The sequence below is a fragment of the Hyposmocoma kahamanoa genome, unplaced genomic scaffold, assembly GCF_003589595.1.
Source record: "Hyposmocoma kahamanoa isolate Upper Pololo Valley unplaced genomic scaffold, ASM358959v1 83, whole genome shotgun sequence".
Taxonomy (NCBI): Eukaryota; Metazoa; Arthropoda; class Insecta; order Lepidoptera; family Cosmopterigidae; genus Hyposmocoma; species Hyposmocoma kahamanoa.
Genome location: NW_020654175.1, coordinates 148,062 through 162,225, shown reverse-complemented (window position 1 = coordinate 162,225; position 14,164 = coordinate 148,062). Strand labels below are relative to the sequence as shown.

Below are 14,164 nucleotides of genomic sequence, written 5' to 3'. Positions count from 1 at the left end.
AAGAGACACATTTTCGTCCTTTGTAGTTGCTAAAACTGCTTCACTAGATTCAGTTACTGTATTATTATAACCAGTTTTAGTATTTTCAGTATATTTAGTTAAAGAGACGTCTTTAGTTTCAGGAGAAATATCTTTGTATTTTCTACTCAACGCAGCTGGCCAAATAACTTCAGATTCAGTTACTATATCTGTAATATTAGTTTCAAAATTTTCAGTATGTTTAGTTAAAGAAGTATCTTTAGTTTCCAGAGAATCATCTGCATATTCTGTACTTAGTGGAGCTAACCAATCATTTTCATTAATCATATCAGATTGTATAGAATCTGTAATTGGCAATAAAATGTAACTAAAATCACTTTGAGTATTCGTATTTGACTGTACGTCATTTGTTTGCTCTTTATTGCTGGTATTATATTCGTCAAAAGGGATATAACTTGTTTCTGGTTGTTGTAGCAAATTGTATTCTGTGATTGGTTGTGGTAAATCACTATTTTGTTCCTCACTGGTATCAAATTCCATATGTAGTGAATCAGTTTTCAGTTCTTTAGGATTAGTGGCATCATACCCAATATCAAGTTGTTGTAGCATATTTAAATGATTTATGCCGTTCAATGTGTTATTTCGCATTGGTTTCAAGGATGGTTTGAATCGATTAAAGTTTAAATACTTGTATCGATTGTCGATAATCGGCGTTGTATCGTGTACACGGCTCTTTGTACCGTTTTCAGATATTGGATATAATATTATGGTAAGTTGTGTATATCTCGTAGTTTTATCTTTGATTTTTACATGTCTGAAATGAAACGCGATCCAATGTCTTTCACTAAGAAGTATAAACACTAATGATTTTGGAGTTACGTCGAATAGACTTAGTTGTGACTTCACTGCGATATTCCGATAACCAATGGCTTAAGTTTATGCCTGCTATCGGTTACACGCTGTAGTATACGAACTGTTAGTTTTTAGCATATCAACCCGTATTGGACCCTGAGACCTGTTATGAGAACCCAGTACTAGGTTGGTCTTCGGCGTTTCGATCTTGTGATGTCTGTAAGTATTGGACCCTGAGACCTGTTATGAGAACCCAGTACTAGGTTGGTCTTCGGCGTTTCGATCTTGTGATGTCTGTAAAAACGTTGTGATGTGTCACAACACGTTTTGACAGAAATAATACGCCAATAAACAACAATGAACGCCTCAGATAGCAATGTATCCTTGTAATAAGTGTCACAAAGTTTTTAATGGATTGAAGTTGGTAAATAGATGCGCTATCGATAATACAATACGAAAACAGCAAAAAAGTATATGTGGCAATAGCTACCAAACACTTATTAATAGGACTTTATTTTTTGGACAAAATACAGTAACATAAGTAAGGTACAAGACTTTAGGCAACAAAACTGGCAAACTAATGACCAGTCAAGCTGATCATAAATATAATTTGGCAGGAGCAACCTTTTTAGCAAGGCTGTTGTTGGTCGATTATCGATTTTGATTTGATGCTTTCCAATAAAAACGATCGATTATGAGACACAGGCAGGTTATAAATGTAACCAGTTTAGGTTCTAATTCAAGAAGGTGGAACATCTATGTGAAGGAATGCGGTGCTAACAATTTTTCCTAGAAACGAACATGGCTTTATATTTTAGCCTTTAGATGTAATCTACAAACAATAAATTATAATCATTCAACGAAGGCGTGGGCGGTAACTTGTCAAAAAGAGAAGAACTCCTCAAAAAAATTGTCCCAAACAGGGACGTAAAGCTGAGCGTACTCTTAACTGTTACGTGCGAGTTCAAATTGATGGTCATAGACGTCGAGGAAGACCGCGCAAAACGATCAGGCTTTGCCAAGTTCGATCCACAAAGGCACAAAATAGAGTCAAGTAGAAAAACATGGAAAGCGGCTTTTACTCATTAGCGGAAACAATAAATTGATGAATATAAAAGCAAAATTATAGCAGACGTGGAGTCACAACATATCTATTGCGCAGTCTACTTTGCTCAGTAAAAAGATAATAAATAAAAAATAACAGTTAGTATACTGAAGCGTGCCTATAACAATATTCTAAAATTTACTGGTAGTTATTAAAAACTTCTCCAAAGTGGTGTCCATACTTATAAAACTTGTCTTTCAAGTCATGGATCAGTTTCCATAAGAATCCCTTACTGCCATACGGACATCCTGGTTTATATTCAAATCGAATACCCTCGGAGTACTTGCCCTTGTTCTTAAATACTATGTCTATGTCTTCAGGTTTCGGTGAATCGCTTTCGACGGAGAGTGGATCGGATGTAGTGAACGTCGAGTGTTGTGGTGGTGCAGGCACTGTAGGAAAACAAAGGATACGTCAGGGGCAAAAACTGCGCGGAATATATGCATTGAAGCATGGTCGTACAACTAGTTATAAATTTGATCATGCAGAAGATACACCAAAAGTACGTTTACAGGTGGAAGCATATCTACTCAAGAGATACATATACGCAAGACAGGCTTTCGATATGCGAACTCATGTCCCATTCTGTGGTCAATTTGTTGGGGCATCGTATTTTCAGTTCTAATAATAAATAATAAAAAGTGTTTATTTACGTCCACTAAAACCTAGTTTCATCGAGTATGTAGACCAGAAACAGAGACGAAATAAGGGCCGTCCATTCCTGGCAACTCACCAGGCAAATGGGCGTTATATTACTTTTAAATATCAACTCTCATTTGCAGTTACAAATTAGAAAGCTGAAATAGTACAGCGCCAACAAGTGACCTGTGTGTACGTCTCCGTATATTCCAAAAATATTCTGTATTTATTATAATAAAGATAATATTATCTCTAACTATGGGAAGCTGTTCCATTCGATGGTGTGGGAAAAACAGCAAAACATGTAATTACAAAACTAACGGAATCACATTTCATAGGTAATTAAATATAAGGTATGCTATTTCTTCAATTTTCGTTCATTAAGCAAAGCTCTAGTTAAACTAGTCTAGTAGACTAATCCGTCTATAATATAATAAAAGATATAATAAAAGGCCAATCGGAGCACAGTTATCACCGTAATGATTTGGCGGAATAGTTTTCAAACAAATTAAATGACATTTCGTCTCTATTTCTGGTTATATACTCGATGCATAATTTACAGCAAGTTTGCTGGGGAACTCCATTTAAGCAAAATAATTGCTTATGCTAGGAGACCCCGCTGTTACATGTCAGGGTTCTAAGTAGCCAAGTAAGTAACGACTAGTTAAGTTACAGGTACTCTATATTTAAATTACAAAGAAAATAGTATCATTTGGGTGTGTGTATGTGAGTGTTAGACTAGAGCGCCGCGCCGGCGCGTCGCCGCCACCAACAAATGCAATCGGCGCGCCGTTCAGTTCGATCAGGTGCACCGATCACGCGCGCACACGTTTCCGTATTGTATACGTGAAAATAGCGACTCCAGAAAATGACTTTTCTAAGATAAAACTATTTTTTTTATAAAATGTAAGTTCGCATTTGACCTCCATCTCACCTGATGGAAAGTGACGATGAGATCGACGGTTGATGAATGACTATTCACTTTCGCCATGAAAAGGCCCAAGTTATAACGTTCAGGGAACAAGTCTGCAGGCAGGGAATTCCACACCATAGCCGTTCGCCATCTAAATGTGGAACCGTAACGCTTCGTGCGAATTTTTGGAATATCCACAACATAGGGGTGGAACCCAAGTCTACGCCTAGTCCTCCTGTGATGGAAAGGGGAAAGCGGAATTAAATTGTGTAATTCCATCGCACACTCGCCATATATCCTGTAAAATTCCGATAAGCTGGCAACTTTACGGCGGTGTTCAAGGCTCTGCAGCCTATAATAAATAACCTATCAGCTTCTTGGCACGGTTGTCAATTGAATCCAAGGTGGCCAGTGTAGGAGAGCCATTCTAAAGGTGGCAGCAGTACTCCATGCACGACCGGATTTGTGCTTGATACAGCTGAAGCAACTGTCCCGTTGTGTGTGTCCTTTTCTACTGACCCGAGAGATAGGGTTTTCCGGAGAGACTACGGGCTCGACGGCAAGACCAGGGTTCTATGGGCGTCCGGGTCAAACCCTTCGCCAGTGATACGCCTTCACGGGCGTCTCTGGCGGACCCGGACTTGGATATGGACTCGCTGGGCTTTGTGGTTAGCTGCAGAGACGGACTTGTTTGTCTGCCTCGGTTGCATGTGTCCGGGGCGTCTGTCTCGTGAGCAGCTAGCGCGTCTTAGTAGCGGTCTAGTTGAGGGCCTGAAGCGAGGAGACGCGTGGGGCACGTGAGTTGTCCTTTAAGTTGGAAGCTATGTCCGGACATTGTCGCAGGACACTGCGATTGGCATCTCTGGCACTAGCCCAGAGAGCTATTAGAGGATAAGCTAGATATCCTCCGATCCCTTCAGTCGCTTAGGTTATTGGGAACTGGAGAGACGCCGTTTTTCGGCGTCGGGAAGTGACGGCTTAGCGGTGGCAACTGCTAGTTGTGCAATGCATAATGGGAAGTGAGCGTCCCTACACCGGTACCTATCTGGAAAATAGGGAGGGTACTTTACGTGCACCCGGGGCGGTTCACCCGAGGCACTAGCCTCTCGAAGAACCGGATGAAGTCAAGTGACAGAGGTCCGTGAGAACCCTGCACACTGGCTGTTCTGGGGTCAGAACCTGAACTTGTTAGTTTCCTGTGCGCGCACAGGCTATAGTTTGCTTCTCGTATGGGTAAGTAGGGAGGGTCACTATAATCAAAACTAACGTAGAAAGATATGGTGCTTGTCCCGGTGTGAAGTAACGCCTCGACCTGGAAAGGATCCTAAGTTTCCTTGCTGCATGTTTGGTCATGGATTTAACGTATCTGCCGAAGTATAAATTGGACGACAAGTCCATTCCAAGTAGCTGGAGACAGTCGGCTATGGATATATCACGAAAAGTCGGAATAAGCTCAAAGGAACTCCGTTTTGTGGATAAATTTGACAAGATTGGCGTCACCCCAATCGGAGACTGCCTTGAGTGTCAAATCCAAACGGCTAACCATAGACTCTCGACAAGACTGGACTTCCTCTCAACTGACCCTTGCATCGGTCAAGTACCTATCTACAACTGTGTTGTCATCAGCATATGCAAAGGTACCTGGAATTAACATATCATTGATATCCAGTAGAAAGAAAGTTGCAGACAGTACGGAACCCTGAGGGATCTATCGCCATATGTTGGGAAGAGTAGCCTTCTAAGACCCTCGAATCGAACGTTCGCTCAAGAAATCGAAGACCCGTCAAAGGCTTTAGAAATATCCACAGACACTGCAAGTGCTTCACCTCGCATTTCTATAGCCTCGCTCCATGTGTGACATGCATACACAAGAAGATCCCCAGTTGATCGCCTTCTTCGGAATCCGTACTGGCGGTCACTGAGGAGGTCGTTGTCTTCAGGGGACGACAAGAGACGGTTGTTGAGTACACGTTGCATAGTCTTGCAGAGTATGAAAGTGACTGAGATAGGTCTATAGTTGACAGAGTCAGCTCCCTTCCCAGCTTCCCTTTTTCGTCACAGGTTGCACGTTTGCAAGCTTCCACGACCTGGGAACTACACCAGTCTCAAGTGAGAGGCGGTACAGGCGTAGGCGTGTGAGAACAGGAGACAACTCAGGCGCACAGTTACGTAGGACTAGTGGTGGAATTCCATCTGGCCCGCTAGCTTTATTCACGTCTAGATTCTGCAGTGTTCTAAGTACATCTTTTTAGCGTATGCGAATTGGCGCCATAGTGCCGCCAGCCTGAGGTAAGATTAGATCTAGACGCGGACTCTTTGCAAAGAGTGAGGTAAAAAGATTTGCCTTGTCTTCTGCAATGTAGGCCAGCGTTCCGTCCAGCCTCAGCAGAAGTGACATAGATAGGCGACAAAAGTTAGTTAGTGCCTTTATATATAAAGATGTTTTGCTTAAAAAATTTATTTGTCAATTTCTGGCGTCGCCATTTTCACTACGCATACACAATGTGGAAGCGTTCACGTGCCTGCGATCGGAGCGCCTGATCGTACTGATAAAAATTTGATTACTATGAAAAATACGTTATTTTATTTTCTCCTTTCAAAAAGTATTTGTAAAACGGTTTTTGTAAAAACAAACACAGATATACAAATTTGTTTTAGGGTCGCGCTCGCGCCGCTGAAATGCCGCCGCCGCCGACACTTTTTTATCGGCGCGCCGCCGCCGGTTCGTCTATTATCGGCGCTCATGTCCAATGTGTGTGTGCGTGCGTGCGTGCGTGCGTGCGTGCGTGCGTGTGTTAAATCGTCTATTAGCAAAGGTTGTTTTTACAGTATCGTAGGGAATAACAAAATGGAATCTCCATTTTTTTTCACTACGCAACAAGTTTTAGCAGTTAAGGACTTGTTATCTTAAGTCTCGTGTTAATCTTGTTCTACCAATGATTTTCAATTAAAAGTATATGAGATGGAATTATAATTAGTTAACGGGTGCGCGTTTTAAAATATTTTTTAACACGTTCAGCGAATTTTACGAAAATCGTTGCATGTATGTAATATAATGGCGTAATTTTTTTTTATGACATCATGTGACGGGATCAACAAGTCGTGCGCCTGATTATAAGCTACACGCCTATCCATAACAGTGCCACTCAGAGCTTTACATCGTAAAGATCTGAGGGGTACTGCCACTGCGCCCGTCACCCAGAGACATAAGTTGACAAGTCCAATGTACCTGTAATTTCACCAGCACCCTTACCCATCAAAACCAGGACACAGTAATACTGACATTACTGCTTGGCAGCAGAAATAGGTAAGGTGGCAGGATGAACTCTTTCTCAAGGACCTCTACTGCTACTAAATTAGTATATACTTACACTGAAATCCAAATACAACAGGGATTTGTAATTTCATAGAATTATATGACTTATTAATCAAAATTAATAGAATATATAGAACTAAGTAATATTTACGTAATAGTACGGTTAGAGTCCCTACTAACGAGTCAATTGTTGAAACAATTGTTGTCTGAAATTAGGAAAACATTTGACGATATAGAACAAGAGCGCAGGGCTCTAGCCATTCGGTGCAAGATGCTCACGCACAAATTCGCACGGTGTAATAGTAATGTTAGAATAACGTTATTTAGAGCATATTGTTTATGCTTCAATATTGTTTATGCTGCATATTGTTTAACATCAAGTGCAATCCACGACGCCTTCCTAGACCATTCGTGTTGAATGTTTATACTAATAATACTTCTTTTCACAACCCTTTGACGAGAATGTGTCGGGCCTACAACGACCTTATGGCTGATCTCGGCGATGATTTAGAGATGGATATATTTGATAGTAATGTTACAAGACTTCGCAATCGCCTCCACAAGCACCACGATTTCTCTCTTTCATAGTTATAGTCATAGTAATTCTATTTTGTTTAAGGTTACAGTTTTATTATGCCTAAGTACGTTTTATTGATATATTGTAACAAAATTGTTTACTCATGATTGGTAATGCTGTATGTACATGTTTAGGTTTACATTCTAGAGTAGAACTAGTACTTAACAATGTTTAAGCTATTGTTAAGGAGTGAATGTAAACTGTTTTGTACATCTAATAAAGAAAATAATAAATTAGCCGAGGTCAGTTCCTGGTTTTTTTACAATAATAAGGTCTCGCGTCGTCAGCATTTCGAGTCGTCTCCATGCGTCTGACAACAGGATTTTCCGCACTGTCTGCGAGAAAATGCACAATTCCTTTTTTAAATACTGGACTTCCGTGCATCGTGATGGAATTAAGAAATGACATGCTACATTTACAAAGCTACAAGACTGATTATTACAATTTTATAAGCTCATTGTATTGTATTTTAATTTTATGACCATTATTTTATTGCCATTGACCATTATTTGTTATGTTTCTTTATGTAATTGCAGTTTGTATTTGTATTTAATATGAGTAATAATTAATTAATTATTTTGAACAAAAAAGTTTTAATTACTTGGTTTCGTAATTGCGACATGAGGTCTTCCATGTTTGTTCACTTTTGTGTAATATTGTTCTGAAACGTAGAAAGAAGCATATTATAGTTTGTACCCTGAGTTGTCGGTTTCTAAGAGAGTAATCTATCATCGTCATCCAAAATATTACCTACCATAAAAAATCATTTTATGTCTGAGATTCCTACATTAACTGGAAATAGAGATGGTTTCACTTTCCCTTCACGGAGTTATCCACATCATGAAGTAGAAAGTTGGATTATTAAGTCTTGAACTAAAAACTGTGATTACTTTACCGTCCATAATGCTTCGTTTCTTAGTGCTCATTTTGTTGATTTCTTTAGCAGCATCGTTTTTACCTTCTTTACAAACTTTTTTCTCCTCGAGCACTCCATAGTCGCTGTAAGCTTGAGCCATTTTGTCTAATTTATCTCGATTGTTTTCAAGGTAATCTTCCATGTATTGGATATCTGAAACACACATCATAACTATCAAAACTTAACCGTCTAACTTGAACAACTTTTAGAATTTTTAACTTGAAAAGCCTTTAATACTGGCGAAAAAGACACGCACATGTACTACCTGAAATAAAGTAAATGCTTTAAACAGTTTTTCCATCATTTAGTCGCAAGCATTTTTGACTAAAAATAAAGGCTAATTTTTCATGACATTAGGCCTTATTAGCCTTTTTCTGATTTAGACACCGATTGATGATTTGTTCACCGAACAGGATGGCGGTACTAACTCAAAACGTATTTAAGTGACTTGTATCATTCTTTCCCTGGTCTCTTCATATGCAAACAAATCAACGTATAGCGCTTTTTACAGGTCCCATGGTCAGGGTTAAGTATACTCTATTTAAATTCGAAAAAATAATTTCATATCCAAATGTCTAGAGGAACTAGTTTCAGAGTCAAACATAATCGAGGAAACAAAATCTGCTCGACTGCGCTGGCTAGGACATGTGGAAAGAATGGGAGAGGATTGAGCTGCCAAAAGAGCGTATTTGGGGCAACCACGGATCATCGTCAAGTGAACCGTTCAAGATATCGCTGGAAGGATGAAATTGCCAAAGACCTAATGGAACTAAATGTGTCCGAATGGTCGGAATTAGCATAAGACCGACGGAAGTCAAGATCCACTTCGGGTTGCCGAGCCAGCGAAGTAAGTAAGTATTTTGGTAGCAGTAGAGCTCCTTGTGAAAGAGTTCGTCCAGGGTAGTACTGCCACCTTACCTATTTTTGCCACCAAGCAGTAATGTCAGGATTACTATGTTCTGGTTTTGAAGGGTAAGGGTTCTGGTTAAATTACAGGCACATGGGACTTATCAAGTTGTGTATCAGGGTGACGGGCGCAGTGGCAGTGCCCCTCAAATCTTTGCGATTTAAAGCTCTGAGTGGCACTGCAACTGTTATGGACAGGCGTGTAACTTACCATCAGGCGCACGACTGGTTCGTCCCGTCACTTGATAGTATAAAAAAAATACCCAAATGTGTAGCAATTGTGGAAACCTAAAAACACGATTCAGGTATTCGTTTTCGGAATTAAATAGGACTAACTGGTGCCCACGACTTCGTCTGCGTAGAATAAGTACTTCGAGTAGCCTACTGTACTATACAAATTTTCAGTTTTATTTGTTCTAATGTCTGATGTTTCTCCATGCAAACTTTCATAATCTATTTCATTTTCTTACAAGATTTATTTTTGTGAAAACAAAGTAGCCTATGTCCTTTTTCTAGGTCCCATCTATATCTAGCAAAATTCATCACAATTGGTTTAGCGGTTTAGGTCCGAAAACGTAACAGACAGTGTTACTTTCGCATTTATAATACTAGTTTGGATTGTCCTATCTGAAGATGTACTTTAAAGATTTGATCCCACGTAAGATGTCATTAAGGGATTGGACATTGACAAACTATGTCTGCACGAAATACTTCTAATAAAAGAGACTAATAAAGGACAGGGAATAACAGAAAGGTTGAATCATACAAAAAATATCCCAAAATCTAGTTGTATATTTTTTTTACATTAGAGCAGTTACACAAATACCTCCAATTCCACTTTCATCAGCATCACTCTGAACAGTCTTGATTGTCTGCGGTAGTTGAATGCTACCCTGATACGTTGGATTTTCCGGTAACTTTGGCAAGATGTTATTCATCTCGTCGGGATACAACGGCATTGGACCCTTCCAGTTGGGGTTGTACACCCCAGGATTGTTGGTAGTTTTTACTTGAGTATGGAGACGGTCCATCTGTTCCTCTAATACCTGGCGATCGATTATCAAATGTACCAGGTGGTAACGCTGTTATTAATGGTATTCCATTAGAGGGAGTGAGGAGTTTTAAATTCTATATTGTTACGGCTGACCTGAAGGATAATATGAACGTCGATCGGAAACGAAGGGCTCAATCGGTGAGAGCTAACATGATCTTCCGTAAATTCGCGGGTTGTACTAGGGAAGTTAAAATAACATGGTGTAGAGCATATTGTACTTCCCTACATATGTGCAGTTTGTGGAAGTATTAAACACAACGAGCCTATGGGGCCCTCCTGTCTCTATATAATAATGCATCCGTGGTGCTGGTGGGACTCTCCCACTTCTGTAGCACATCGGGGATGTTCATAGAAGCAAGATCGGATTGCTTTTATGCGACCATGCGCAAGCGATACCCCATTCAGCGCTCGATAGCAGATAGGCTCGACTGTTCGTACAATATTATGTAATATATTATTAAGTGGTTTACTAATAATTATATAAATAAATGTTACTTGAATTAAATGAATTAATAATAAAAAAATTATATTGTACATTAAAATTACAAAACAGAACAGTAATGTAAGTATCACAGAGTAAGTCACTGTACAACAGGCGGCCTTATTGCTAATTAGCTATCTCTTCCAAGCGACCTTAGGATAGAAATTTAGGCGTTGGAAAGGGGGGGTGTAACCACAGAATATCTTGTAATGGAAGCGTTTTAAATAAATGCAATACTCATCAATAAAGTCAATATATAAATAATACTAAATACATATATCATTAGAACGTATTCATAAATAATAATATATAATAATAAAGTTACTTATATACTTTAAAGTTTACAATTTTTACTATTTGAAATGGAAATATATCAGCATAGCGCCCTCCTCTCTACGGAAATCTCTACTAAAGTTATAAGTTACTTATAAGTTTCATCTTTGTATTTTTACATTGTGGAATGCAATAAAATTACTGATAACTTTTGTAAGACAATAAATTATATACAATAACAATAAATTTACAAAGGAAGATTATACCACTAAAAAAAAAGGAAATAAAACTAAGAGAATGAAAAGGAAAAACCAGAATAAACAGATAAGGAAATGTTCCTTAACACGTCGTTTGAAGGAATCACGATAAGGTCATCGAATTGATTCAGTTTTCTTGTTTTCTTCTGATTTACTTTCAGCATGTGTATGTGAGTTGAATGACGTAATAAAAAAGTAAATCGAATACCCGATTTAGAATCTCCTCTTGTCGCCTCTTCCTTTCGACTTCTTTGTTGAGCTCTTCGTGGATATCACCAGAGTACACCTCCTTTAAGTCTTCGTATCGTAACCTTTCCTCTGGCTCATCTGTCTGCTGTAGGAGTTTTCTCATTGGTAACCTTAAAAGGAGCTCGTGGGAGTCGAAGTCTTTTTCCGTACTCCTACAATGGAACAAAAAAACGGCTGAAAGTGTAATACAATCATTATCATCACCCATAACTCGACTTGAGCCACTCCTGGGTAAAGCTTTTTCATAATTTGTATGCATTACGATCTTGCGCTAGTCTTACCCAGGATCGATCGAGAGGCACCTATCACACTGAAACAAAGTTGTGCCTGTATTTTTACCCGCACCCCTCCCTACCTTGCAAGATCGAAACCTAGCAATGCTCCCGTTACTACTTAACGTCAAAAATAGTTATAGTGGCAGACAAACCCAGTACCCTTGAAGCAGCTAGTATTGACTGCTTCAAGTTGCGACCACATAGCAAACTACACCAAACCGCTCGAGCTGTTGCGGCTGCTTTGGACGATTTACAGCGCAGTGAAATTTAATTGTGCTCGAGCTGTTGACTGCTCTCGCGCAATGACCTCCGCCCGCGCTCTTCATTCCACGTCACGCGCGCATTTTCGCAGTAGCAAATTCTACGCCGCCGCCGTCGTCGTCTGAGCAAAAGTAGCAGTAGTAGTGCTTCTTCCTCAAATCCATATTGCTACTGATTGGAATGAAATTTAAATTGTGACTTGTTGAGCAGTTGACACCAACTGCTGCTGTTGGTATCAACTACTCCAGCAGTTAACAATGGCAGCCTCAAGTTGTTGACGATAACTGCAAGAGCGGTCCGTGTATGTTGATCATTGGCTAACTGATCGAACAGACCGTGTATGACCACCCTTTCATAAGGAGTTCTACTGCTACGGAGTAGCCACAAGAATAGTTAGTAGAACCAGCACGATTAGCGTGATTTGCCGCCCGTCGGTTTCTTGTATGTCGACGTTACAAACGGCATCCCACAATAGTGTAGTCATCTTGATAGCCATCAATGAGTACATCTTCACTTTAACACAAATTGCTGTCCTATGAACTCTCAGTCTTTTAGCAATAAAGAAGTATAATACTTACGAGAGGGTCGAGTTCTTAGGTTGGATAATTTTTGTAGAAATAGTGTCAACATCAAGAGATTTTCCGGTGATCAGGTCTTGGTTCATTGAAAATCTTTTTTGTTTGTCCTTTTTTAACATTTTAAAAATTTTCGATCTTGATAATTTATTATAGATTTGATCCATCGATGTCGGCAGTAAAACATTGTCTTGTTTCTTTTGCATTGAAGTAGGTTCAGTATCTGTTAGAGATTCCGTTGAGTGTATGGTTTGTTTACGTAATTTGTTGAAATAAGGTTGTATCGTTGACAAATAAATATCAGCACTGAAATCAACTGGATTGGTATCAAGGTCAAATAGAGGCATATTTACTGTTTCCTGGGCTGGTGCGAGATAATCATTATTTAACAAAGAGTCACTGTGAGACGTATGCAGCTTATTTTCAGCTGGTATAAACATTTCTTCGTCGTTATATTTATGCGCACCAATTTCAGATTCTGAGTCTTCTATTCTTTGAGCCCGTATATTATGTATCAATTTCTTCTTTGGATATATTTTTTGGGTTTTAGTATTGTGCGTTACGGATGGCTTGTGTATTTTTTGCGCTTTAAAGTCCTCACGCGTTGGGGCTGTCTTGCATGATTTCGTTTGCTTTGATGTGATTTCTGACGTTTGTTCAAGTTCTTCATCGTCGTTTGTATAATAAATAAATTTATTGTGGTGTTTAGGTTTCGCTTTTACGTTGCCTTTTTTCGCGGCAGCTTTCTCGTCTTCGTTGCTTTTTATCGCGGCGTCTTTCTCGTCTTCGTTGCCTTTTACCGCTTTAAGTTTCTCGTTTTCGTTGTATTTCTCGTTTTTGTTTTTAGTTAATACATATTGCTTTGTTATTCTGTGGTCAATCTCGTAGCGAAGATCATCTACATCATTATCGAATGATGTTTCAGAAAGCGGACTGTTTATTTTATTTTTTGCTATATGTGAACATTTTGGAAATTTGGGACGTCTGTCCATATTGAATGGTGATAATTTGAGAAAAAACCGTTTCCTTTCTATCAATATGGCAGATGCGCTTCTATTTGCTGGTTGGGTAACATCCTCTCTTTTCACTTTGAGACTATTTGGTTTTCCTTTTGGAACATTTGAATATATTTGTTTATGTAATTTGTCTTCTGCTGTCTCTGAAAAAATTTAAAAAAATTGTACCAGTGAAGCAAATATGGAAATCTACGTCGCATCGTACGCAATCATTGTTTTATTAATAATACGAAGATCAAACACAAAGAAAAATCCTTTCATCCGACAGTAAGTCAAACCTACGTCTACATGTCAAACTGTCACGAGTAAGAGGTTTCAAGAGTCACTAACAGGTATCATTTACGGCGATGAAAACTGAAAAAACCCAATACAAAAAGGACTTTAACAAACACGAGAAATTCGTATGATCTGCTGAGATGATCTGTAGCTCAGTTGGCAGAGCGGTGGAGCTAGTTTGTCACACAGACGTATGTTCGAGTCCTGTCAAATCGAAGGAATTTTTCTTTATGTTTGGTCTATA

The 14,164-nt window shown here is 39.2% G+C and overlaps 1 protein-coding gene across 1 annotated transcript; it reads right to left on the bottom strand.

Annotated features, from left to right (window-relative positions):
• Positions 1-407: 407 nt before the first annotated feature.
• On the bottom strand, positions 408-10,196 carry LOC113234336. The gene is made up of 5 exons (XM_026469638.1): positions 10,030-10,196; positions 8,277-8,450; positions 7,983-8,042; positions 2,224-2,328; positions 408-793 (listed from the first exon to the last, which is right to left on the bottom strand). Exons 1-5 carry the CDS (start codon positions 10,160-10,162, stop codon positions 786-788), a joined length of 480 nt encoding a protein of 159 aa, XP_026325423.1. The 5' UTR covers positions 10,163-10,196; the 3' UTR covers positions 408-785.
• Between the last annotated feature and the right edge of the window lie 3,968 nt (positions 10,197-14,164).

Coding starts and splice junctions, on each gene's coding strand:
- LOC113234336 (XM_026469638.1), bottom strand. CDS start 10,162: ATGCCGTTGTATCCCGACGAGATGAATAACATCTTGCCAAAGTTACCG. Junction 8,451..10,029: donor TGATGAAAGTGGAATTGGAG/GTATTTGTGTAA, acceptor TGTGTGTTTCAG/ATATCCAATACATGGAAGAT. Junction 8,043..8,276: donor GAAACGAAGCATTATGGACG/GTAAAGTAATCA, acceptor TCTACGTTTCAG/AACAATATTACACAAAAGTG.